This window comes from Saccopteryx bilineata, chromosome 7 (assembly GCF_036850765.1).
Source record: "Saccopteryx bilineata isolate mSacBil1 chromosome 7, mSacBil1_pri_phased_curated, whole genome shotgun sequence".
In the NCBI taxonomy this organism is placed as follows: domain Eukaryota; kingdom Metazoa; phylum Chordata; class Mammalia; order Chiroptera; family Emballonuridae; genus Saccopteryx; species Saccopteryx bilineata.
The window spans coordinates 4755358-4782608 of NC_089496.1; the positions used below are offsets into that span (position 1 = coordinate 4755358).

A 27251-nucleotide genomic window follows, 5' to 3' on the forward strand; every position below is an offset into this window, starting at 1 on the left:
AAAGCATCTCAAATGTTCTACTCGTTATTTCTGCAAATACAGATCTAGGAATCATACTATAAATGTTTTAAATTATGGGTATTTTGAACAGAAATAATTAAAAATAGGTATTTCTTAAGAACTATAAAATGATTCTCAAATTAGCTAAGATGGGCCAGTAACAGTATAATCAGTTATCTTAAGCTTAAAAATGCTGCTGTAGGCCTGACCTGTGGTGGCACAGTGGATAAAGCATTGACCTGGAAATGCTGAGGTTGCCGGTTCAAAACCCTGGGCTTGCCTGGTAAAGGTTCATATGGGAGTTGATGCTCCCAGCTCCTCCCCCCTGTCTCTCTCTTCTCTCTCTCTCTCTCTCTCTCTCTCTCTCTCTCTCCCTCTCTCTCTCCTCTCTAAAATGAATAAATAAAATAAAAAATTAAGGCCCTGGTCAGTTGGCTCAGTGGTAGAGCATCAGCCTGGCATGCAGAAGTCCTGGGTTCGATTCCCAGCCAGAGCACACAGGAGAAGCGCCCATCTGCTTCTCCACCCCTCCCCTCCTTCCTGTCTGTCTCTCTCTTCCCCTCCCGCAGCCAAGGCTCCATTGGAGCAAAGATGGCCCAGGCGCTGAGGATGGCTCCTCGGCCTCTGCCCCAGGCGCTAGAGTGGCTCTGGTCACAACAGAGCGACACCCCGGAGAGGCAGAGCATCACCCCCTGGTGGGCAGAGCGTCGCCCCCTGGTAGGCGTGCCAGGTGGATCCTGGTCGAGCGCATGCGGGAGTCTGTCTGACTGTCTCTCACCGTTTCCAGCTTCATAAAAATACAGAAAAAATAAAAAAATAAAAAAATAAAAAATGCTGCTGTAATAAAAAACCCAAAATCACAAAAGACTTGTTTTTTGTTAATACCTTATTATGATCTATGTCTCTCTGTTCCAAGTATTCTTCACTTGGGTTACAAATTGAAAGAGCAACCTCAACTGAGACATGAAAAGGGAGATGATGGAACCATAGGATGATTATAAAAACTTTTGTTTTTATAGGAGTTGCAGCAGTTTTGCTCATTTTTCATTGACCAAAACAAATCATATAAGTAAGCCTAATATCAATGGGGTAGGATATTATAATCCTCCATTTTTCATTGGCCAAAACAAATCATATAAGTAAGCCTAATATCAATGGGGTAGGCTATTATAATCCTCAATAAAAACAGGTAGCAAGTAATTGAAAAACATACTTCAGTTTGCTTTCAAAAATATTTCTCATGGACACAGACAACAGTGTGGTGATGGCTAGGGTTGGGGTGTGGAGGAGAATACATGGGCATAAATGGTGATCAGTGGAGACTTGAGTTGGGTGGTGAACACACAATACAGTGTACAGAAAATATGTTGTACAATTGGGCACCTGAAACAGTCATTCCAATACCTTTAATTTTTTAAAATAATATTTCTTCTTGATGGTATTCTGAAATACACAGTTTACCTAAAAGTTTGTTATAAAAGTTCAACCTTTTCCCAAATAAAAATTATATTAATTTATACATAAAATGGCACCTGGACATTTTGATATAAAAGTATGTTGCAGAATTATGTACTTGAAACTTGTATAATTTTGTTAACTAGTGTCACCCTAATATATTTAATAAAAAGAGAGAAAATAAAGATAAAAGTCAATTAAAATTGGGTAAAAAATGTTTTCTTGTAATTAAGTACAAAAATTTCTTGTTATATTTTTCAATTCCATAAATATACTTATCTGACATTATTTTAATGCAGAACAACCTTTAGCTCAATTTATCTACACTGAGATAAAAACAGAAATCTGATATATTGCTCTTTTACAATACACAACTGTGACTATATAGCACGGCACAAATATCCTTAATAACAATAATAACAGCAACACATATAAATGCAGGCAGCAACATTAATGAAAATATGTAAGTACAAAGATTTTAGATTAAGGTAAATTTGCCTATGAATATCATTTTTGTGTTATAGAGAGAAAACAAAATCTTCTATTAATTTATAAAAATCATTATATTTTTCATCATTAACATTTCTCCATGATTGAATTTCTTTTTAAGATGTCTCTATCAAGAAAATACACTGTACAAAATCTTACTTTCTCTATTTTTCAATCATTATTAAATAAAGATTTTTAAAAATATAATAAATAAATAAATGACATCATTTAAATATTCTTTTATTATTAACCATTGTGAGGTTTTCTTTAAAATCTTCAGCAAGTTTTAAGTGTCCTTTGTAAAAGCAATTTCTAAAAATATTTGTAAATTAGGCTATTTGAATAACACACATGAATGGAAAATATTTTGAAGTTATTTATATTAAGTAATAGTAATAAACTATTACTAGGTATAGAAATTAGAAGCTCTAATCAAAGTCACAAAATTAGGTGTAATTTTATTCAAAACTGTTCTACTTGTAAGAAGAATGGGTATATAAAAAAGATAAAGGATGGTTCTAAGATCCCAGGAAAAAATATTATTTAAATAAGATTTTAAGCCTAGCATTGTCTTCAACCTTATTCCCTCCATCCTTCCCTTCCTTACTTTCCTCCTTGGCTCTCCCTCCCTCCCTCTCTCTTATTGGAAATATATATCCTATTTAAACAATACAGCATATGGTACAACTAGCAAGCAATACTATAACATAAAATTCAGAATGGAAGCTGAATTTTTACATACTTGAATTTTTACAACTATATTCATTATCATAAAAATAGGCCTACAATTTATAAATAATGACTTTGTTCCCTTTTAATGATAGGAGACAAAGCACATCTCCACGCACCATCAACATGGATTTGAGCGTTCACTTTTTATTGCTAATTTCTCCTCATCTGAAAATATTTTGGTATTTTTAAATTATTAGAGAGGAGGAAATTATAGTACAAAAGGAATTAATTAATTTTTGCTTGAATACTTATGAATGAAATCAAAATTCCCATCTGAGTCTATCAAAGAGAAGCATTTGTTTTATTCCATTGAATACTGGTTTCAGGAGGATATGGAATACCACTAAAAACACATTACAGCTGTGCCAATCTTTCTGCAATTATTTTGAATAGTTGGCTATTTGCCCCATTTGACAGTTTGTGAACATGGTGAATAATTTAGCATTCATGCTGCTGCTGTTTTGGCACAATTAACATGAATCATATAACCGCTGCTATTCAAACTGATTACAGTATGGGGGAAGAAAATCACTGCCTTAATGTTCAGTTCTTTGTCCTGTATTTTTCCAAAAATGGCTTGTGAGGCAATGCTAAATAAATCACAATGAAGACCACTTTGTGTGATGACCTAAAAGACTCAGAGAACATCCCTTTCTATTAAATTCCTGATACCAATTTAGATCTGGTATCTAATTTTAGAATTTTCTTGGAGAGCCTGTCAACTGGGTGTCCATGTATTCCAAGCATGTACAAAATATTTATGGACCTCTGTCCAAAGCCAAAGACTGTCATGTCATTATGGATGTCACCATCCATTTGTCATTCTGCCTTACATGAGTCAGAGGCAATGACTATATACAATTTCTTTCTTAGTCTTAGTGACTAAATTGAGTTTAGTCTTTTGTTTTGATGCTTTTTTTAATTTTACTAAAAAATATCAAGCAATTTAAACTTGAAAAATAGAGTCAGATCTTGGAAAAATGCCCTTGAAATATATTTGCTATAGATACTTAATATCTTAATAAAAAGAGGTTTTTCATAAGAAAATTTGAGGATATTTTTCACTACCAGGAGAGTTAATTTTTAAATAAAAGACAAAAAGGACCATCATCATTAAGTATATGTCCAGTAAAGGTTTATTTGTGTTTAATAATTTATCTGTAGATTCAAGATAATAATAATATATTGACAAAACTAATAACACAATTTTGTCTCAGCCTTATTGTAAATGATCGCATATTTTCTGTATGACATAGAAAACATTATTTGTTTCAGAATGAAAAAATAATGAATTCACTAGTTTTCCACAGCGACATTTCTGGCTATGTTATAAATGTATTAACTCAATAAATATTTAGTAATGCCTACCATGTACCAAGTACTACCCCAGGTGCTAGGGATATATATAGAATAAAACAGACTAGCCATGAAGAATACTTTCTAAAGGGAAGAGACGAACAGAATCCACATAAGTAAAGTGTATATGTCTGAAGGTAGTAAGGGCTCCAAAGGAAAAAAAAAAAGATGACAGAGAACAGACATAAGGCTCACAGTTTTAGGTGGTCAGGGCGAATGCAGCCTCACTGAGAATGTAACCTTGGAGGGAAGCCAAGAAGCAGCCGAGGGAAACACACGGCAGCCACTTGGGGAAGAACATGCCAGGCCAAAGGCACTTAACTCCTTGGCCTTGATTACTGACGTCCAGAATGCAGAGCTTAGCGAAACTCTTCTAAGGTGAGAAGCTGACTTTCATAAAATTCAACTATTTTCTTGTATGAGTAAAGGTAAAATAAAATATCCTCTTATCTTTCCAGTTTTGTGAGTATAAGATGTTACCATTTTTATAAGTGTATTTAAATGAAAGGCAATGCTGGTATCATGCATGTCTATTTTCATACTGCAACTGAATTTTAAATAAACATACATCCTTTATATATTAATGTTGTCATCATGTTACCTGACTAGATATACCAATGTAAGTTCAACAGGGTTGTAAGTGTAGAGAGAAATAGTTTAAAAATGTAATGTGAGATATGTTGTCAGATATCAATTTACTTAATTTGTCCAGGACTCAGTTTTGTCATGAGTGAAATGGGTAAAACATTCTTGTGTTGCAGGGTACTGTTGTGAAGATTTAAGTTATCATATGTGAGGATATATACTTTAGCATCTGCCTTCCTGTGGGCCATTAGAAATTAGTGTGTGTTATCACTATATAATCAAGCAGAATGCTCATTATTAAAGTACAAGGTGGACCTTAAATGTCAGGAAACCCATAATGCTCATATGTTTATGACAATCACATTCTATACTTACAAGCATACTGCTTTACTGCTTGGAGCTAGAAAAAGAGAAAGTAGTAGCATAGATAGTAGCCTGCATACTTGGACGTTGAAAGGCATCATGCTGAGGGCATAGCCCAATGCAACTAAAATCACCCTTTTCAGAAGACGAATGTCAGGGGAGATTTACTTGCTGTGCACAGTCATGAGTTGGCTTAGAGTCTTTTTTCTTGATGCTTCCATTACTGTCCTACATCCTTGCGATTTGCACATTTTTATGTTCACTATGATAATACATTCGGGCAGATTCAGTTCAACATTTTTGGTCTTGGGTGTCGTGTGATATTTTAGAGGTGATTTTGTGACACGACTCCAGAGCATTCTTCCTCGGACACTTTTTCTGGCCATCTCATGCCATCAATAGAAATATAATCATCTTGGATGTAAAGTATTTAAAATAATTTCAGAAAGTCAATTATCCCCATTATTCGCAGTTTTCATGCAAATGACTGCTTCATTTCTTTATACACCTTAGTTTTCCAAAAGGCCTTTATTGAGTATCTTAAGAAGGCTTCCTTCTTTGGTTATTTGAAAAAAGGTAGAATTTCTCTCTGTGAAGATAGAAAGAAAGCTGATTTATAAAAAATTGACCTGCAATTTTACGCAGAAGTTATCTCATGTCACCGACTATTTTTTCGTAATTGAGTATGAAAGTGAAACAATCTAAATAAACTTCAGTATACTTTATTTATATATAATGAATTTAAATGAAACTTGGTACATATCTGCTACATATTATATTTTATACATATTATATATGTCAATAACTTTTTGGTATGGTATACTATAGCAATCACCTACGTGTAATGGTACGAACACGTTTTGCAAAAATATCTGGTTTCGCTGTGCTTTCCTTTTGAAAAATACACTGTACACGTTCTAGTCTAATTGAGCATGACGAAGAAAGATTTTCTAATATCCTTGATATGTATGTTCAAACTGCGAGCAGTTAGAAGATAGTCCAAGTTTAGAAGGCTGGACACTGTGACTGTTTTTGTGTACTACCTTCGATTTTGCGGTCTCACGCCTGGAGGAGTGGGAAGAAAAGGAGTCCGCGTGAGAATATAGAATGGTGTGCTGTTTTTCAAACTTCAACCCTCAGGGCGATGAGTCACAAATAGAATAATCCAATATGACCCAGAATTTCAAAAATTGAAATAGCTAATGCAAGTGCAAACACAAGTTAACTCGGCAGTGGTCGACAATGTGTTAATATCTATATTTTGAGATTCTATTATAATCACTAAGAACAGATAGTGTAGAAAATCCCTCCGAAAAATGTGTACAGACAATTGTCTAGAATTTTAAGAAAAGATTAAAAAAGAAGATGACATTTGAGATGGGTCATGAAGAATGAGAAGGGACATAACTAATTAGAATATTTTGGTATTTCTTATTAAGAAAATAAAAAAGCAGCTTTTCTTAGTTCTGATATCAAATCTCCTTCTAAAATTCTCATACCTATACTCAAACTATAAATGCTCCATAACTTTAGGTGTAATCTGCATTCTTTTATTTCCACTTGCCACTCTTCACACTATTCTTAGGAAATTCTGTTCAGAAAAAATGATGCCAAGGGCAGCACACACACATAAAGTATGCTTACTATTGGAAGAGAGTGTTGTAAAATCAGTTCAAATTAGGTAACAAACTCAAAATGTTCTAAATGAAGATAAATGAAAGAAATATCACTACTGATATTTGTATTAATTGGCAGAGGACTCAGGATTATATATTTAAACAGTAAATGTAAGCATAATAAATTAATAGTTAATGGTTTTCAAACCAGAATTAAATTCTATTATGTCTCTTTCCTTAGTACTACGGGTATAAAAAGAGAAAAAATAATAAATAAATAAATTATAAAACATTTTTAATTAAAATAATACCCAAAATAAGTAAGTCTTCAACCAATACATGCATAGAATTGTGTGAAAGGAAAAAGCGACTTTCCAAAAAAAGGAAGCAAAAGTGAAATAAAAAGCTGACCAAATACTGATTACTATCATTACTATCTTATTTTTCTTGTTAATTACACTTCTTATTCTAATACTATTTGAAGAGGACTTCAGTTAACAAATATACATTTGAACGTACAGGCATGATTAAAATTGTGTAGAATAAGAAAATTTATAAAAGAAAAGAAAAGGAACTCTGCAGAAATCAGGTAGGAACTGGAAAAGCTGGTTTCTTCAATGTGAGCATTAAATTTCATTTTAAACTTCTCATCAACTGAAGGTAAAAGAAAAAATGTTTCTGTTGACTGATAAAAAGAAGTATATCAGTTCTTTATTATAGAAAAACTTTTCCTGGCACTAAATTCTGGGAGGAATTTGTCATTTGTAAAATTATTTGAGATACTGACTAGTATATAACAAATAGTATTTTTGTAAGTGTTAGAAGAGTATTCTTCAAAAGATCATTTGTTATATCAACCTACAATAAAAGCTAAAGGTATAGTATTACATTGTGATCCATGAATAAATTTCTATGAAGATTCTATAAAACAACGCAAGGGAAAATGGAAAAACAAATCATTTTCAAGAAAAGAGAATTATTTTCCCCAATGTAGTAATAATAATAAAAATTGTTACATGTTCTAAATAATTTCCAATTTCATAGTAAATATTTCCATTTTTATTGTGAATTCAAAATTCTATTATGGTAAAGAGAGTTGATTAATCAAAAATAGGCTAATTGTTAGTATTTATTTCTCTTATAGTTGGTCTTCCTGAAACTCACTGCAAATTGGCATCTATTCCTACCACACACTCAGGTCTTGTATGGTGTAGACATGATTTTCATCCCGCAACTTCAAATAGAACTTGTATTGCCTAATTTCCACAATCTCTTTCCCTCATATGGCTGACCTTCTTAAATGTTTCTATCTGGACACCCACAGCATTACTTTCCTGTCTTTCCCTGGCTATTTGTCTCATTCTCTTGTGGGGGGCCCTCCAGCTCCTTACTGTCGCCCAGAGTTCTGTCCTCAGCCTGCTTTTCTTTCTCTGCATTGAATTTAATTCCCACATATACCCCAATCGTGTCTACAGTATTTGAGCTTTAACCTAATTTATCAAACTGCTAATGTATACCTAAACTATGAACTAAGTAATTTATTCAAATAACCAATAAACTCACAACTGAAATCCCTTCTCTTTTTCAGGCATATCTGCTCCTCTTCTTTCCTTGCCAGTATCAATCAATGGCTCTAATCATCTGTGTCATAAGCATAAAATTTATTGTAAATAATTATACAACTTACAATACAATATTTGCCATATTGTAATAACAGCATGAGAAATGTCTTAAAATCCTATTTTTCCATCCTTCTCTCTATCAAATCTTTCATCAGGACTAGCCTGCCTCCTTTGTCTTTCCCTCCTGTGATTTCTCTCTCCTTTTCATACCCGTATTTCCCCATGTATAAGACGCACCGCTTTTCAAAAAATTTGGTTTCTAAAAACTAGGTGTGTCTTATGCAGTGGTGGTAGATTTTTTTTACTTGCATTTTCATGCTTGTTTTTGTTCTAATTGTTGAATACAGTGATTCATCATCAACACAGATGAGGACAAGCTAATGCATGGAAGTTTTGAAAGTGATGAAAAGTTGTATGAATTTTATGGTGAATAAAACTTAGGTTCAATAACTTTATGTAATACATATTTTTTTCAAATTTTGGCCCCAAAGTTAAGGTGTGTCTTACACATGTGAGCATCTTATATATGGGGAAATATAGTTGTAAGGCCAGGGACCACGGCCACAGGTGCAGGTTCCAATTAGATTTGGAAACAGCGGAGCCAAAAACTAGTGAGCCATCTTTTATTCTAGCCTCGCACCACTGGGTGAGTAAATACATACTGCAGGAAAACACTTTTCTTTCCATTCAGGGCTCCAAAAGCCACTGACCTTCTCTTGGTTATCCTAGAATCAAAGGCCCCCCAGCCTTATTCACCTTTGCTCCCCATCTCCTTCTCTCTGCACAAACTGGCTTCTCCTTCAGCACCCCGCCATCTTCTTTGCCTGCCTCTTCAGCAATAACGTGATCTCTTTCTCTTAAATCTTTTGGCATGAAAGCCCCTCCTCCAAAATATATTAGCATAACCAAGCCCCTTCCCTTGCATGAAGGTAATTAGCAGTGTCATGTGGCAGCAGCATCATGTGAGCAGTGGCCATTTTTAACAATAAAAGTGAGCAAAATCAAATAACACAAATATTACAAACTTATTTGCCCAACAACGGTAACCTACTGCCATGTTTCAGTGCTTTGTCACTTCAGGTCTAGATTGTTGTAATAGAAGCTTACCTGGCCTTTCTGTCTTCATGCTTGTTGCTAGTAATTATATCTTTCACACTGCAACCAGTCTCATTTATCTCAAATGCAAATCTACATATGGCTTTCTCCTCTTTAAAGTTCTTCTGTGTCTTTTCACTACCCATATTAGAATTACAAGCATATCTACATAGAAACATTTTGATTTGGCCCCTGCTGATTTCTCCCTCCTCTCCTCTTTGCAATTGACACCCTGTTAATAGCAAAATTGCTCCAATTTCCTACACTCACATATGCACTCCTATTTTGTGGCTTTGTACTTTGGTTGAAGCCCTGGAATGACTGCCTCATCTTTCTTCACCTGCTCTTACTCATCATTTAAGACCCAGCTCAGCCACCATCTCCCACAGGAAGCCTCTCTAAAATCCTCATGGGCTAAATGCTGATCATCTGTGCAAGCTGAGGAATTAGTATACTGTGTTTGTATTTTTTTTTTAATGTAACTTTTCTCTTATTAAATCAGGACCTCCTCAAGGGCTAGATCACATCTTATTCATTTTTTTTTCTTCCCAGTAGCAATTAGTTTAGCATCTCAACATGATTGCTAAATATCAATCAAAATAAGTTGAAGTAAAATGGTCATTAGTAGTATTGTTTCTTTTCTATCAAATGCATATTATTGTGTAACTGAATAAGAAGACTGTTAATTGAACATAAGTATTATAATCTCTATTAACCCTCTCTGAGGCAGACATTTAACTTTAGTTCCTAAAATGATAGAAGTAGTAAACACTTCAGAAACCTTTATTTCAACCAAATCCTTCTGCATCGTGCCAACTACATTTAACATCAGAGCCATGTAATTAGATTTTTAACCCCAAATTTCTACTTCAGAGACTAGGATAAGAAAAATATTTAAAATATATTTTACTTAATAAATTAATATTTTGATATTGTGGCAAACATAGATATTTCAAATGTTTTAATAAGAGTGTTATAGAATATGTTTTTATATTTTATTACCCAACTAAAATTATAATTTTATATGGAGCATATTACATTCTTATTTCTAACTAAAATAATTAAATATTGTTAATATTTTAAATGGTAAATTTCAAACTATGGTTTGGAAATACACTTTTGAATACAGTACTTTGGGCACCAGAAAGAACCACAAGTAGAATATATCTAGGCCAGCTAACTTATTTATTGAAGTCTATTAGGCCTCCAAATCCCAAATTAATTATCTAATAAAATGTACCTGGTTTTTACTCAAGCTGAAAATAGGACTCAGTTTGGGTTTCTCTTAGCACACTATACTGTCTACTTAGTTCTTATTTTAAAGTGTAATGCCTGTGTTTGAAATCAAACATGAGCCTGCATGCACACACACCACTACAGGAGTAGTTAAGAAATGAAATATTTTTGTTGTCCTTTATACTTGCACTACAAAGGAGTGTGAAAGCCTCATCTCTAAAATTAATATAATCGACCAGAAACTGTTACAGAATGTTCAACTCTGTTTTGCAGTTTAATTACAGATTCTCTTTAGGTATATCTAACAAAATGAAAAAGTGGCATTTCCTCCCCAGTAAACATGAAATAAAACACTCAGAAGAACAAAATTAAATGCAATTATTAGTTACAACAAAATAATTATATTGAAATATATAATTGAATCAAGGTATGTGCAGGCCACTAGTCCATTAGAGGTAGAACAACATGCTATTTAGATGTTGAACATCATTTAAGAGCATTAAATATACATAGTATCCATTTCTTGTATGAGACTCAAGTGAAGGTATTTACCTTTACACCCATTTACAATGCAGTAATCAGAAACCTGCAGTTTTCTATATCCTAAGAAACTTATTTCTGAAAATATACTTTATCACTTTTTCCAAAACTGAAATCTGGGAGTGATTTTTCAGAATACAGAAGTGAGTCAAAGTCAACTGTTTCAATTGTACATAAAATGCCAAAAATCACACATGAGTTTGTATGGTTTCCAGAGAAAAGAAAAATATTACACATTATTGAAAACTACCTCAGCCTAACTATATACTTTAAAAAGATGGAGTAATTATATTTGTCTACATTTTAAAGTTTATAATTGCATGGCATCTAGAAGCTTGTTGGTATATACTCCTTCTCAGTTTCATCTTATATTTCCTCTCCAACTCAATTGCAAATCCTTGATGGTGAGGCATGTGTTCACTTGTCTTGGAATCCTTACAATTTTAGCACAATGCCAGACACAGAAGTTCAATAAATGTTTGTTAAATTAATGGGTACATATATGGTGTATGTACTTATACACACAGATGCATGCATATATATATATATATAATATGTATGCATTTATAAACTACGTAAAACTTAATGCTTTATAAGCTTGGGAGAGAAGGAATTAACTTGACTTCAAACTGCCCATTGTCTTACTGTTTTAAGCTCCTCATTATATAGAGAGCCTTTTTCTCTCATAGCATGTTCTTAGCATTTGGAGGGAAATGTGCCTCCCCTGCCAATAGCCCCACCAACCTCCTAGGAAAAGGGTGACACATTGTTCCCACACCTACTTACACAGGAAGAAGATTTAGCTCTTAAATGTTGTAACACCTGATATTTAGCTTATGGGTCAAAGAACTGGGCAAATGAAATTCATTTATGTCAAATCCATACCTAATGAAATTCTATTATTTAAGTATATTTCATCACCCTACTACAAAATACTTTTCTATATATTCTAAACTGGAACATCATAACTCCTTTAGTTAAACATCATTTTTAAAGCACAATTAATTTCTTTTTTCTTTTTTAAGTAAGCAAATGGTTATTGACCAGGGTTTTGAATTTCAGTATTTGTTTTTCAAACCAATCTACATAGATTCAGGAATATGTGAAATTCTTCGAATCGGGTTTTGACAGAATGAACAGAGTTCTTTTGAAAACCTACAGATTTCTTTCAACTCGTATTTTTTTCTGTTCATCTCAATATAAGAGTTTTGACAGCCAGCTTTGTCTCTTGCTGCCAACCTTGTCCTGCATCTCCCAGGAACCATGACAATAGTCAGGAAGTCATTCCTTGCATTTATTGAGGACCCATTGTGTAAAAGGAGTTGCACTAGGAACTTCACAGGAAACAGTCCATGTGAGACTCACCATTGAAGATATCCTGTAATTAAAACAGTACTAAAGATGAGTATATTCATGATATGCGCATTTTACTGACAAAATGAATTCATAGAACATGCCCCCAACACAATACATATGTGTAAAGATTTAGTTCATAATGCAAAATAAGTGTTGGTGTAACTACAGTTATTATTTTGCAAAAATTTGTAGGGATTTAAATATGAAGAAGGGAAAAACTAAATTACAGAGAATGAACTAGGAAAGCAATTCTTACTGTTATATTATATTTACTATAATATATAGATAGAAAAAGATATATTACCCATTTTTTTACACTATCCAATCACTCATTTTTTAGTTGAAAGAAGTATGGAAAATATCACAAAGTCCATTTAATGAAAACACAAAAAGTTTAAAAATAACAATTAGGGAAAACATTTAGAGTAAAGGCCATCTTGTTTGCAGAACAAACTAAACTCAAAATGACCAAAGTAAGACTGCTGGTTTATTTCTCTTTCTTTTCTAATGCTTTTAACATAAATGTATTGCGAAAATATAACAGTTAAATAAATCAGGATGGGAAGAACGCTTTAGTGTCAATCATGTAATTTTTATGAAATTGTATGAGGCAAAAGAAATCTGATCTAGCCACTGGGTGGCAAACAGCCCACCACTGTTAGATAGCGGGAGTGCCACGTCCTGCATCTTGTTAAATGTAACTCAATCATCTCTATTTCAGCAGAGGGGTCTTTATTTTCATCCTAGCACTCTGGTCCTAAAGTACACTAAAGCTGAAGTTTGTTTAAAGCTACAACATGATTATTCCTATAAAATAATTAGTGACATTTGAAACACTTTCTGACATACTCCATGTAGTAGGAGACTAAGTGGCTTTACCATTTATTCAATTCATATTTGAAAATGCTGCTAACTATATTTAAAACACAGCATTTTTGAGGTAGAACAACATAATGAACTTTTTAAAATTTTTGTATGTTTATAAAACATGATTCTTTCTTTAAAAATTGGTGTAACCTATCCCATTACTTATTGCCAATAAACCTAGAAAATTTTGTCATGGACTGATACTTAGGCAAAAACAGAAAGTGTAATTCTATTCAGATTGTGGCAATTATATTTTTATACTTTGTTATGTTTTAACAACTGGCATTTATTATGGAAAGTAAATACAAAAATTGACTCGTTTTGTGAATTAAGATATTCACAATGCATTTTGTGAATCTTAATGACATTTTGTGGGTATCTATCTGTAAATTTGAGAACCTGTTTAATGATAGTTGTGTAATATTAATCATTATTATAGTGTAGCCAGTGTATTTTAACAGTGGTAATAAAGGCAAAGGGGAAATGTTCCTGTTGAAACTATTAGAGTAAAACATTCCACTAGGATGGAAAATTAACTTATTTACCATCCAATCAAGAGTCCCTAGTGTTCTGAAAGCAGCATGAAACAAAACTTGTTGAAGAGTTAAAATACTAAAGAGTGCTATTGACCTATGAGATGTAATGAATTAAAATATAAATAGTAGCAGGAGATATTCCCATAATAGTTGTACAGGTGTTTCACCTGTTGACCTAAACTTCTCTGCTTCCTAAAGTTAAGTATAACACTTATCTGGGAAAATAATTTGCTCTGAATCATGAATACTAACTCATGAAGCTTGCAACTTAGATTATTAAAAACGTCTTGCATGTTGAGAATTTGGTGCTGGTAATGGGTCCTCTACTAATTTAAAGCTTGATTTACCATAAAAGATACATTTCTTTCTATACTGTCCAAGCTGTGAAAGGTGGAAGACTTCAAATCCACATCTGGCCAACTGAATGACCAGCAATTTGTTAACAAGTGAAATGCTGTTCTCCTTTAATTGGAAGCTGACTACAGTCACAGGGCTATTAGTGAAAGCAACCTCAGGTTCCTTTGTCTAAGCCATGTTTTCTCTGCTTGCTACTGCCTTCTCTACTCTTCATAATTTAATTTAGATATTTGTCATGATTAAACCTCCTTCACTTGATATGTAACTCTGGTGAATAAAAATTTAACATGACATACTTAAAAGACAACTTTTCAACCTATAAAATGAACAGCAACCTAGAGCATTCTTTTTTCATTTTCATCCAACTTTTATATGCATACGATGGGCAAATAAGTTTGTAAAATTTGTGTTCTTTGATTTTGCTCACTTTTATTGTTAAAAATGGCTACTGCCCACCAGAAAGGGCTAATTACTTTCCTGCCTGGGAAGGGCCATTGTTATGCTAATTTGTGCTGGAGGAGGGATTTTAGCTCCAGGAAGTTTTAAGAAGAGAGGAAGAAGGAGGCCATGTTTTTTGCAGAGTGAGAGCAGGGAGGAAGTACACTGAGGAGAAAAAGCAGCCAAGATGGCAGGGTGCTGAAGGAGAAGCCAGTTTATAAAGATAAGTAGAGAGAAGGAGATGGGAAACCAGAGGGGACTGAGTCTGGTCAGGGGGCCTTTGATTCTAGGAAAACCCTGATGTGTCAGAGGCCCCTGACCTTACAGCATACTATAGTATTCTCAAGGGGTTGTATTTTCTTTCTCCAAAAGAGCATTTTTGAATTGATGTTGTATTTTTATCCAACAATATCTACATGATAGATATTGACTATGGCTCCCCATAGTCAATTCTGATGCTGGACCAATCTCTTTGATTATAGTGTCCAACCCCGTGGTGTTTGGAAGTGGAAACTCCACCTGGGAAGACCCACTCCCGAGATGCCCTGTATTAGGCAATGTCAAATAGGACAGCGCCATTGGGAAGCAGGGCAACAGCCAATTTTATTTCTAGACCATGAAACAAACATTTCAATTAGATTGCTTCAAATGGTAATCTTGTGATTTAAATACAAATGTCCTGTCTCATATAATACATGCATTATTTCCATTTAGTGAATTGTGAATTTCTTTCTGGGAGTTTTATAACCACTATTCTGAATTATTTTAATGAAAAAAAAGAGAACTTGTTGCTTTCTGGAAACATTGTGTAATGCTTATTTTTATTAACATCTATGATAGCAACATACTGTAATAATAAAGAAGACTATAGAAAATCTAAAGATAGGTCTTTAATTTAAAAAGAAATATATAATTAGATAAAAATAATAATTAGAAGAAAACAATGAAATTTTCCATGCTTTGAAGGCAAAACAAACATTTGATTTTATGGACTATAATATGGTTACTTTAGCTGAATTATAAGGGAAAAGAGCTCCCAGAATGCTCAGAAAAATTCTGGAAAATATGCAAGGTTTTTTCTTTTTCTTTCTAGTAAGCAATTTTATATCCTGAATCCCTAAGCAAAATCTTAATATAGGCAAATTAACTTTAGTGGAATACAATAGTTTATAATCATGAGTAACCCAACAAAATATGTAGACAATCTAGCATCTTCTATAATAATAGAGAATATATTACTAGAATAAATGAAAGCAGAAACAGGCTTTGATGAAAAGCAAAGAGCAGGAGAGATGTATTTTCTTATTTTTTTTTTTTAGGAGAGATGTATTTTTAAAAAAATAAATAAATAATGTACTCTAGGCCCAAAATAGATACAGAAAGCTTTGTAGACAGTTTTATAATATTATGATTTGTGGTAGGAAGTTAAAAAAAAAGATAAATTGGCATTAGTTACCAGGAATATACATCATTATTCTCAAAAAACGTGTAATTTGTTTTACAAGCCATAATGTTTGACACCTAGGCACCTCTCAAAATTTTGTTAACTGAATGGGTAAACATTAAAGAAACAATGCAAGAAATATAAGTAAAATGTTTTCAAAGGTGACTGGTTTTGAAAGTAAAAAAGAATATATTTAGAATTACGTCTCTGGGACCAAATTATTTGTGTTACGTTACATACAGTAACATACACCTATAGATCTGTGGTGACAGCTCAAGAAATAGATTACCACATTTAGCTTGATTCACATAAATTTAGCTTTCTTATTTCTCTAAGAGTCTTTGTTTTTTTGCTTAACAGAATTGCAGTAGGTTTCACGGCTTCTGAAATCTTCTTTAATTGTTTCATATGTCCAAATAGCACTATCCAACTATCTGATTCTATTTAAAAATCAAATGGCATTCCTGTAAAGACACAGAATAAAAAATAAATTTTTGTTCAAAACTGCAGGTTCAAAAAATTAATAAATGTTTTTCTTATGTATAATCAGCCTTACAGTTGTTGCAGTTCATTGCTAAAGTTCTTTAATTGAGATAGTAGAGTAAAAAACTGTGAGGTTACAATTGGATATTGTGAACATTATTTTTACTGTCTCAAAATGTGTTCTATAAAATTCTGCCTATTAGATGATTGGGGGTCTTTAAAGTGTTTTAAGTTATAAAGTCATGTAAAAAAACAGCAAGGGAATAATCACATTGTCATTTAAGTCCTCAAGTCAAACCATTTTCAACTTGGATCTGTAATTTAAGAAGAGTCAAGGCTAGATGTATTGGATGCTGTTTTTTTCCCCATGAATAATCAGGAGGGAGAAAATGAATTTATGTTGATTGATTTTCAAAGAGATTAGTTCTATGGATTTTCCCCGAGGAATAATGGGGAAGACTTGAATTCTCTTCATAAATCATTTGTTAATAATAAAAAAAAATTGTTAACTAATAAACAAGCCATTCCCTAATCACTCCCATAAGGTAACAGCTGCTCCTGTAACCAATGCAGTGAAATGAAACCTTGTATATAATTCTAACCCACTCCCATGCCACAAAAGAAAAATGGGGGTTCATAGACTGGACCAAATAATATTTAACATTTGAGACCATACAGAATATGAAAGAAAATAATTTAAATCTCTTTTTCCTTACACCTGAAATTTGGAGAAATTGTACCCTTAAAAAGCAGAACGCACTATAGTTTTGGAGTCACCATGCACCAAAAGGTTGGTTTTGCCATTATAATAAACTCTTTTAAAGAGTTTTAATTCTAGATTTCAGCATTCTTATTCCCTATCATTATCAATTGCAAATTCTTCAAAAACACTTTTTTTTAAAGAAAAGGGTTGCTTTTAGATAAGAGAGATTTTATTTAACTTACATCTGAAGGACAACCTTCTTTTCAGTGAGTAACAAAGGCAAACTATATGCATCAGCTTTGCCTGAGTCAGATGTAAAGTAAGCCTTTAAACAATGCTGCCTAATTTTTTTCACTTTGCTTGGTATAGATCTGTTTATTTCTTTATTCAGTTAGAAGGTGTGTGATATGCTTTTAATAAAAGTGAATAACTAATAACTTCATATCCTGAAACACTCAACAGCCAACTTGCTTATTTCATTTGTATTCTACGGATGCCTCATTTTTTCCTCCTCACTGCCTATCCTGTACTGATCAGTATGAACAATGGGATTTTTGTCTTACTTGAAAACTTTCTTGTTCCATTTGAGTTGAGGTGGAGACACTCTCACTTAAATAAAAAGTCAGGTATTTTCGTATTTTCAATGTCTTATTATTTCAATATGTTAATTTTCAGGAATGCTGCATTCACTTATCAGATGATCTAATAAAGAAGCTGTAAATGGTGACTAGCTCTTTAAATAGATGGGAAAAGAAAATAAAAAAATTCCATGCTTAAAACATTTTGAAATGCTGAAACATATGATTGATTTAAGCAGTCAAGAAAAAAATATTTATCAAAAGAAATGATAAATCATGTTCTTATAGCTGGATTTTAGCCACTTTTGACAACATGGATACTAAACATAAACAAAATTTTATACCTCTCTTGTTTAGTCACCCTCTGCCATCACCTATTTGAACTTAGTAACCCTAATAAAACTCACCTACTAGCCCCACGAATCAAATTCTCGATGAAAGGGAAATATATACCTCACATTACCACTGAAGAGCTCCCCCTATAATTTTGAAACCCTTAAATGTTTAAGTTCTTCTTAAAACCTACAGATAAAAACAATGTGACTGGTCAGTCTGGTCTCTTTCTGCATTGATTTAACATTTATTACTTCAATTCACTTGAAAAACTAGGAGTCTTTTAAGTACCTACTTACCTTAAAGTAATATCATGAACACTGCTGTCACAAGAGAAAACACAAAACTGGTTGTTTTTTTTTCTAACTGCTACAAATTCAGTCCAGAAGAACAAGCTTATTTTACAGAAATTTGTATTCATGGATTCATGAGGGGAGGGGGAGGGTGTGGGAGTGGCAAGGAAAAGGGTTGAGTGAATGCTTCCCCGGAGACTGAATTCCCTGTGCCTTTACCAAGTCTTCCTCTCAACTCATACTTTTATATGTTGCTTATACTAAAAGCATTCACAACAGTCAGATTATGAAAAGTTTACTAATTTCTTCAATATTACTTTTCAACTGCCACCCCCAGTGTCCAGTGACTACTGCAGTCGTTCTTAAGTAGCTATCATCTTTGGCTAGAATGAGTAAAACATCAACCATTTCATTTTTCCAATTAATAGGATGTCTTCTGATATTCTATAGAGTATTTTCACCCAAACAATTCTTTTTTAGAAAAAAAAAGAAAGTTCAAATAACTTGTACCAGAAAAACCCTCATTAAAAATGAATTTCCAACTTGAGATGTTAGAGCAAGGGCAAATGTTCGACTATGCCATTTGCTTTAATTCTGTTGATCATTGGCCGTTCTCATACACTAATGAAGCATTCCTTTGAAGAAAAAAAATAGGAAATAACAGATGTTAGATAAAGCTAATATAAGTTTTTACATAACTCAACTGAACAACATCTTGGAAAGAACACTGATTTTTTTAAATCTTTTTTTTATTAATTTTAATGCAGTGACATTGATAAATCAGGGTTCATATGTTCCGAGAAAACATCTCCAGATTATTTTGACATTTGAATATGCTGCATACCCCTCACCCAGAGTCAAATTGTCTTCCGTCATCTTCTATCTGGTTTTCTTTGTGCCCCTCCCCTCCCTCCACTCCCTCTCTCTCCTTCCTCACCCCGTTCCCCCCCCAACCCTCTCCCCCCCCCCCCCCCCGTTACCATCACATTCTTGTCCATGTCTCTGAGTCTCATTTTTATGTCTCATCTATGTATGGGTTCATATAGTTCTTAGTGTTTTCTGGTTTACTTATTTCACTCCGTATAATGTTATCAAGGTCCATCCATGTTATTATAAATGATCCGATGTCATCATTTCTTATGGCTGAGTAGTATTCCATAGAATATATGTACCAAAGTTTTTTAATCCACTCGTCCTCTGACGGACACTTGGGCTGTTTCCAGATCGTCGCTGTTGTGAACAATGCTGCCATAAACATGGGGTGCATTTCTCCTTCTGGAACAGTGCTATGGTGTTCTTGGGGTATATTTCTAAAAGTGGGATAGCTGGATCAAAAGGCAGTTCGATTTTCAATTTTTTGAGGAATCTCCATACTGTTTTCCACAGAGGCTGCACCAGTCTGCATTCCCACCAGCAGTGCAGGAGGGTTCCCTTTTCTCCACATCCTCGCCAGCACTTATTCTGTGTTGTTTTCTTGATGAGCGCCATTTGACCAGTGTGAAGTGATATCTCATTGTGGTTTTATATTTTTGTCTTTAATTTTTTTTTTTTGGTGATGTTTCTTAGAAAAAATAGTAAAGTAACTCATTTTGAAGGTCTCAACTCAGCTATTTATCTTAAGGAGGTCATCTTCTTCATCGGCACATGTTTTTTGAGGGTGTTCCTCTATCTAACCACAATAAAACAGTGGTGAAATGATGTTGCAGGGAGAGACAAGGGTGTTTAATAAAGTATGCCATAACTTTAAGTGCATTTAATACAGTAAATCTTCTAAATACATCTAAAATATACATACATTTCCTATATTCTTTTATACATGTATGTAGCAAATGTTTTCACCTATTATTTACAGAAAGAGTCAGAGTATCTATTACAAGGGGGGAATATCTGGAAGACTATCTCACAAATGTGAACAATTTCTGCTTTTAAATTGCAATGTTTATTGTCATCCCAATTTGTTTTATGACAAAGAGCAAAATTTAAGAGTAAGCCTTTTAAATACATAGTATATACACATTGGTTTTGTGCAATTAATCAAAAGGTCAGAAATACATTTCTAATAGAGACAGCTTTAATATGTATCTTCTATGACTATACAATTTTTTTTAATGAAAAGCAAGAGTTAACCAACCTGTTGTGAGGCTGGAAGTGTTGTTTCTCTAGACAATCAAGCAAACCACGGCTGTTTTTGTAATCCACTTCAATATGGAGTGGGGTGAGGTTAAAAACCACTGATTCATTTGACAGAAATGTATACAACAACGTAATCATCATATTAAGCACCTGCTCAAATTTGACTCAGTTGTAGGAGTTAATCATTTGAAACTTAAGAAGATATTAGGAATTCAGTTGCAAGTAGACTTAATTATAACACATGATATAGACTGTGGGTTAAAAAGTAATAGAAAGTAGAGAGATTGCTTTGAGAAAGAAGCAAAATAACATTTTCATTGTTAACTTAAATAAAATTCAACATTAAAAGGTCAATATAATTTTTTCTGACTTTTAAAAAGTAGTAAATCCAGTAAAATTAATGATTAAAATGACAAATTCATCAGGCCTGACCATGTCAAGGTTGAGTCCACAGACTCTTCGAGCAAAGAATGATGTTCCTTGAGTGAGAGAAGGGGTCGGGTGGGGAGGGGGTGAACCCAAATCTACATGTCATTTCTGCAGCCAGATTCCATAAGTTCTGATAAACACCCATTCGGGTCCATCCCTCTCTGTTGAGAAACAGCTTAAACCTTGATTATCCCTCACGTCTTTGGTGATATAAAAGAAAAGTTGAAAATGACCTTATTTAACTCTGACCAAAGTCAAAGACTGAAAGAGGTGATCATATGAGATTCTTAATACTATTAAGTATTTTATAGTTATGTACTTTCTTTTTCCTTTTTTTTTTTTAATCATGGTTAAAACATCTATATGGTAGTACTTGATGCTTACCTAAAGAGTTTATAACTTTTACGTTTTCTAAAATTATACAGATAAGTAAATATAAATGTGAATTTATTAAACTTTCAAACATCTAAAAAACAGAAAGTTAATAATATATCAAATACAAATAAATATAACAAGGTTTTATTTTGTTTTTTAGTTTTTTAATTACATGTGTGTATCTAAACACGGGGGTGTCTATGTTATCAAATTATAAACTTCAACATTAATTTAAATTATTTATTTTACAAAATGAAGTAATTCTGTCCTGATTTTGTGGTTCAAAATCCAGATAGAATGCCTTTGTTCCTTGTGCAGTCAATTTTGAACGTCTTTTAACTAAATTTTACCTATAATCTTTTATTTTCCTGGAACACATAAAAATGTTTCAGGATTAGTCATTATGCTAGTGAAATAGATACATTTCTAAATTTGTTTATCCTGTTTAGTTTTGACAAATATAAACTTGCCCTTTTACTCTAGGTAATAAGAGCTAGAGAAAAATAAATATTTTAAGACATTTAAAATATGTATTAATGAAAATGCTACAACTATTGAAAGCATTCAAACTGATTATTTGTGATATTTCAATAGGATAATTCATTAGTGCAGTCTTCTAAGTAATCCCAGAGGGGCATAAATTCCTTTGCAGAATGAATGTCTATAGATAATAATCCATGGAAGACAGACAAGCCTCTTGTCATTTGTAGCCTTAATCCATTGCCTAGAGCATGAAAAGTGCTCAGGGTAACAAGTGTGGGAATCAGTAAAATCAACATTATTTTTGGATTTTATTTTCTTAACAATACTGACTGATCAATAGGCTTGTGGTAACCGACAAGTACAATTCGGTCTGTTTGATGAATCAATCTAGTGAAGTAGAGACAGTTCCTCTGCCCGTTATCCGGTTTCCCTCCTACCTTAAATCCTGTTCATTCTGTCCATCCTACTCCTTCTCCACCTACACACACACACAAACACACACACACAGAGAGAGAGAGAGAGAGAGAGAGAGAGAGAGAGTTGAGGGGATGCTCTTTATGGGTCTAATGAAAGCTGCAGTGACAATGCTCAGATCATTTTTTATAAGACTACTAAACCACTTTCAATGAGTGTTTTTGTTTTCAATTGTGAAATTCACCCTTTTCTTTCAGCTGAGAAATATTTGTATTATTGAAGAAGAGTTGGAGTAGGGGCCAGAGAGAGTACAGGGCAGAAAAAATTGGGAAGTAAAGAAGTGAAAGTTCTGTCCTCTTAACTTTTATATGCCTCACCCCCCCCCCACACACACACACACAAAATCCTACAAGAATATCAGCTTTAGGAAAAATTAAAAGAAGAGGAAGTTTAAACACCTAGGAAAGAGCTAATGCAATTATATGACTGCCTGAATACAGAAAACATAGTAACCCTTATCAGCTCAGGAAGACAGAGATACCCCTTTATATTGGTCCTTGCTACTCAGCAGAGACTTCTGTGAACTTTGTCATCTTCCTCTGCCCTTTAAGCCAAAACTCTGGAAGTGGCTTTAATTAATGAGATCTGATGCATTAAAAACATTAGCCAGAGCACTCCAGAAGCTGGAAAACCATAGATGTTTTTAAATTCTGAGTATCCTTTTGAGAATACCCTGTTGTTATTTATAATTCTCAGTGGACCTGTATTTGTCTTGAACTTATTGTTGAAATGGGCTTTACTAGGAATTTCTCTGCTGAAATTTCAGTGGGGCGGAGAAGGGGGTGGTGGAGCCAAGTGGACCTGTAGGGAGGAGGGAAGGATTTCTAACAAGGCTTTAAAACCTTCAGTGATTAAAGTTATATTAATGAAAGGATATGCAGATACACATATATACATATGCATATATTTACCTATACATATACATATAATGCACAAGTGGAGCAGAAATATATAATGAGCATGAGTTATAAATTACGTAGGTAGCAGAATTCAGATTTTTTAAATCAAAATTGCACCTAAAAATGGCTATAAAACAACGCTTGCCTTGGGAAGTAAATTTATAGCTCCATGCCTTTCACAGGCACGCTGGAGGGTTCTGCTCCCAGCTCTAATCGCCACGAGATGTTTTTTGCATGTGTTGTGTGACAGGAGGGAAGGGGAGTGGGTTGAGCTCGCCTGTTCTCCCATTGTCAGCCAGTCTAGTGAGTGTTGGGAAAACCTGTCTGTGGGATCTTGTGTCATCTCTCCCTACATGTGTACAGGAAAAGTCCGCGCTGCTCACGGTTCCTCTCTCTCTTTCTCTGTTTCCCTTTCATTCTGCTTCCCCGGAGCCGAATGAAGCAGGGAGCAGGATTAGAGTCTGCCACCGGCAATCAGAAGAGCCCAGATAAAAGGAACTGCTTCTTAAGCACCACTGCCTCAGCTCCTCTTAGTTTTTTGGTTTTTTTTTTTTCCTTTCCACACAACAGTTGTCCTTCATTATCCGGTGCCTAGCTCGATTTTGTTTTTCTTTTTCTTTTTTGGAGGTTTTGAAGTTTCTGTGTTTCGGTGGCTGTTACAGAAGAGGTGTTCGTGTTGCGGAGAAGTCTTGATTGTCTGCATTTATGAATGAAACTGACCTAAATCACCTGTTACCTCCAGTTTTCAGATTGTTGGAACTTCTCTGGCCACACAATACAGGAGGGAAGACTGAAGCAGCCTAGGGACCTCCCGCGTCTGCAGCATGGGCTGCTTCACGAAGACAGTCTGCCTTTTCTGGGGAGTGTTACTTACAGCAAGAGCGAACTATCAAAACGGGAAGAACAATGTGCCAAGGCTGAAATTATCCTACAAAGGTAAATCTTTATTTTTTTTTCTTTTATTTGGCTAGTTTTGTGATGTCCCCAATACCCTCTCTTTTCATCCCTTGAACTCCCTCCCTACCCAAATCATAAAACCTTTAGTTTAACCTGGGGGACCTATGTGACTGTGTGTGTCTTTCTGAGATGATTTAAGCACTTTTTTACAAAAGCATGTCTTCTGTTTGATATGACAATTTAAATGCAAACAAAGAACATTTAATCACATTTGCAGAGAGGAGCTGAATGCCTGGAAAATGCTGATCTGTAAATGTGATCCTATGTTCCGTTAATTTTTCTGATCCTACTTCTTTTACAATATTTTTTAAAACTACTATTACAAAAATGATCTCTTTGTAGATGTTCGTGGCTCACCTATAATAATTGTTATGATAAATTGTATTTTCTTAGTTTTAGACACTAAATGGTTAATCATCATCATGAATATTCAGTTTGTTCGAATCTGACAATCAGATGCTTAACATAAGCAGTAGATAGATCATGGTTTGCCAAGAGAATATAAACTGGAGAGAACAGACTAGTTTTTTCACAGTGCGTTATGATTGTACAAAAGACTGTATTTGGCTAATTGGTGTAAAGCTAAAACCTTTGAAATACAGTGTTATTTAATTCCATATGTACTGCAGTGTGAAGTGAAGACACGCTACTTCCTAGTTGTAGAAGTAGTTGTGTGAACTTCTTTTATAAAAAATTATAGATTAAAAAGAAAGCTTTATCACATAGTTGTTAGTACTTTATTGGTTATAGTTAAAATGTATGCTTGTCTTTTAATGAAGGTTTTAGAGAAAATAAATGTTCCATGTTTGTTTAGATACATTTTTAAAGGTAGATGTATAAAATAATGTTACTTTGATTCCAAAATAATGCATATAATTTTAATGAGAGATATATTCATACAACTGAAATGTTATTAAAGTGGAGTTTAAGATTAAACTATTTTAATGCAAGTAGTGTTACTCCCTAAGGTGTTGCTTTCTTATGAGTTTCAGATTTCTAGAATTGGGGGTGGGGCAATGGGAAGCTTCAATTATATTCTGTTTCAAGCCTATAATGTGAAACAAATTTACTGAATCTGAGATGTGTGTATACTGTATGTTGCTCTTCTGCAAGAAAACAGATTCTTTAATTTTCACATGAAGGAGATGATCTCTCTGAATGCTCTAGTGTAAATTAGGACCACAAATAGGAAAAAGAGATGTAATTTTCACACTTTGGATTAGAAAATTAGACACCTATTAAATGTGTTCATTTGGACTTAATACTTGTTAGATAAAATATACTGATTTGGAAAATACTTTTATTTTTGGGTAATATTTTCTTGATAATGAAAATGAATTTTAAACAAGAGCAAAAGAATTGCAATTGTATTCATCTAAGATAATTTAAAAAACAGGCTTCATTAAATATTTAATTAAATCTCTATTATGACTCTAGTAACTGTCTTTAAATTATGTGTAGTGTATGATATTATGGCATTTGTGTTTTCATCAGTGTTTGCTCTTTATTTTCACTCTTTGAGAACATATCATCAGATAATTCTCAGGTTGATGGTCTACTTTATGCAAGTTTATAATTCTTATAAGTAAGTTTTGCATACAACTTTACTTCTTGAAGATGTGAATGACTATAGGCTATTATTTTAAGATAAGTTTGAAATATAAAGTACATTTTAAAGATCTATTACAACTTCAGATACTTCTCTAAGTGCTAAATAAATTGTAAAGTATAATGAAATTGAGAATTATACTTTTTTGCAATAATTTTATTTCCCTGTTAATAGATTGCTTTCCATTATGGAGGCACCAGTACTTTGTGCATGTGAAAAAGATAATCCTTAATTAGACTAGCCCTTTGTTATATACATATGCTTTAAAATTGTCTGAAAAAGTAAGCTGTATATATTAACAAGGTGTTTGTATTTGACACTGTCTTTATAAGCTCTTATTAGTGATGGCATCTATTAGAATTACTTTTGCTTTCCTTTATTCCAAAAACTGCCTGACAGCTACATATCAATTCTATTGATGAACCTAGAGCTTGACAATTGGGTAAAATAAACTGTGAAATGGACAACAGCAAAAAGAATAAAAGGAATGGCCCAAGCAATATTTCTTGTCACTTAACTGGTCTGTCATTACCTTTCTGTCTCTGCATGCTCACTTGTTTCACCAAAGCAGAGGCCTGGTAGCCAATTGTCAATATTTTTTTTCTAAACTAAAATAGATATTTTTTTTAGCTGCTTCTTTTTCTTCCTTAATTAGATGTCAACCACAGTTAAAACACCCACTGCCTTTAAAAATACTCCAGCATGATTCATGAAGGGTTAAATTCCTGCTAACTCTAATTTCCCATGGTCACTGTTGTCAAAGATCCACCATTAACTCTCTCACTGCTCAGGTTGCCAAGACAAAGTTTCAGACAATCACTGTGCTTACTTTGTGATAGAAGATAAAAGAGATTTGATGTGTTAAATCTCTTTTAGAAATTTGAGGAAGAAAAAGAAGAGCAAGAAAGCAGCTTTTGTAGTGAGCATACATAGATATTAATAAGGCACTTTACTTTCTAGGAAAAAGGAATTCAATAGATGTTTGAGAACCATCTGGAGAAGTGATAATATTAGAAAAATGGGGTATGCTGGCTTTTCCTCTGAACCAATCTGATTTAGAATCCTTGTGGGGGAAGCAAATGTGAGAACTCTGTAAATCTAAGCTATCACTTACAAATCATCCTCAAGACACATTCACTCAGAGATACTTTGGCCTTCCTTAAATTTATGTAATATAGCTAAATGTGAAAATGCTTCTTTTTTGAAATGGTGCATAACAATTTATTTCCCCTACCAAACTACAAGTTTCACTTTTCTCATGAAATATCAGAATATCTTCTAATCTTCCCTTTGGAATGTGTGGTACAATGAAGACTTCAGAAAAAGCTGTGGAAATCACAAGGAAATAAATTAGGTTTGAGGTTTTAAACAAATGACAAATGTTCCATCACTCAGTGTAGTGAGCTTTTCCAGGA

The 27251-nt window shown here is 33.5% G+C and overlaps 1 protein-coding gene across 2 annotated transcripts in view; it reads left to right on the forward strand.

Moving 5' to 3' along the window:
- SEMA3A (semaphorin 3A) overlaps window positions 1-27251 on the forward strand; it is a 392466-nt gene that overhangs the window by 117129 nt on the left and 248086 nt on the right. Inside the window, exons 1-2 of one of the 2 annotated variants that reach the window (XM_066239697.1) lie at window positions 23523-23573; window positions 24013-24206. In XM_066239697.1, coding sequence (XP_066095794.1) covers window positions 24095-24206 — 112 coding nt within the window. In that variant the 5' untranslated portion in view covers window positions 23523-23573; window positions 24013-24094. Of the gene's footprint in view, window positions 1-23522; window positions 23574-24012; window positions 24207-27251 lie in introns of those variants that run through there. The other variant, XM_066239698.1, reaches the window with a different exon arrangement.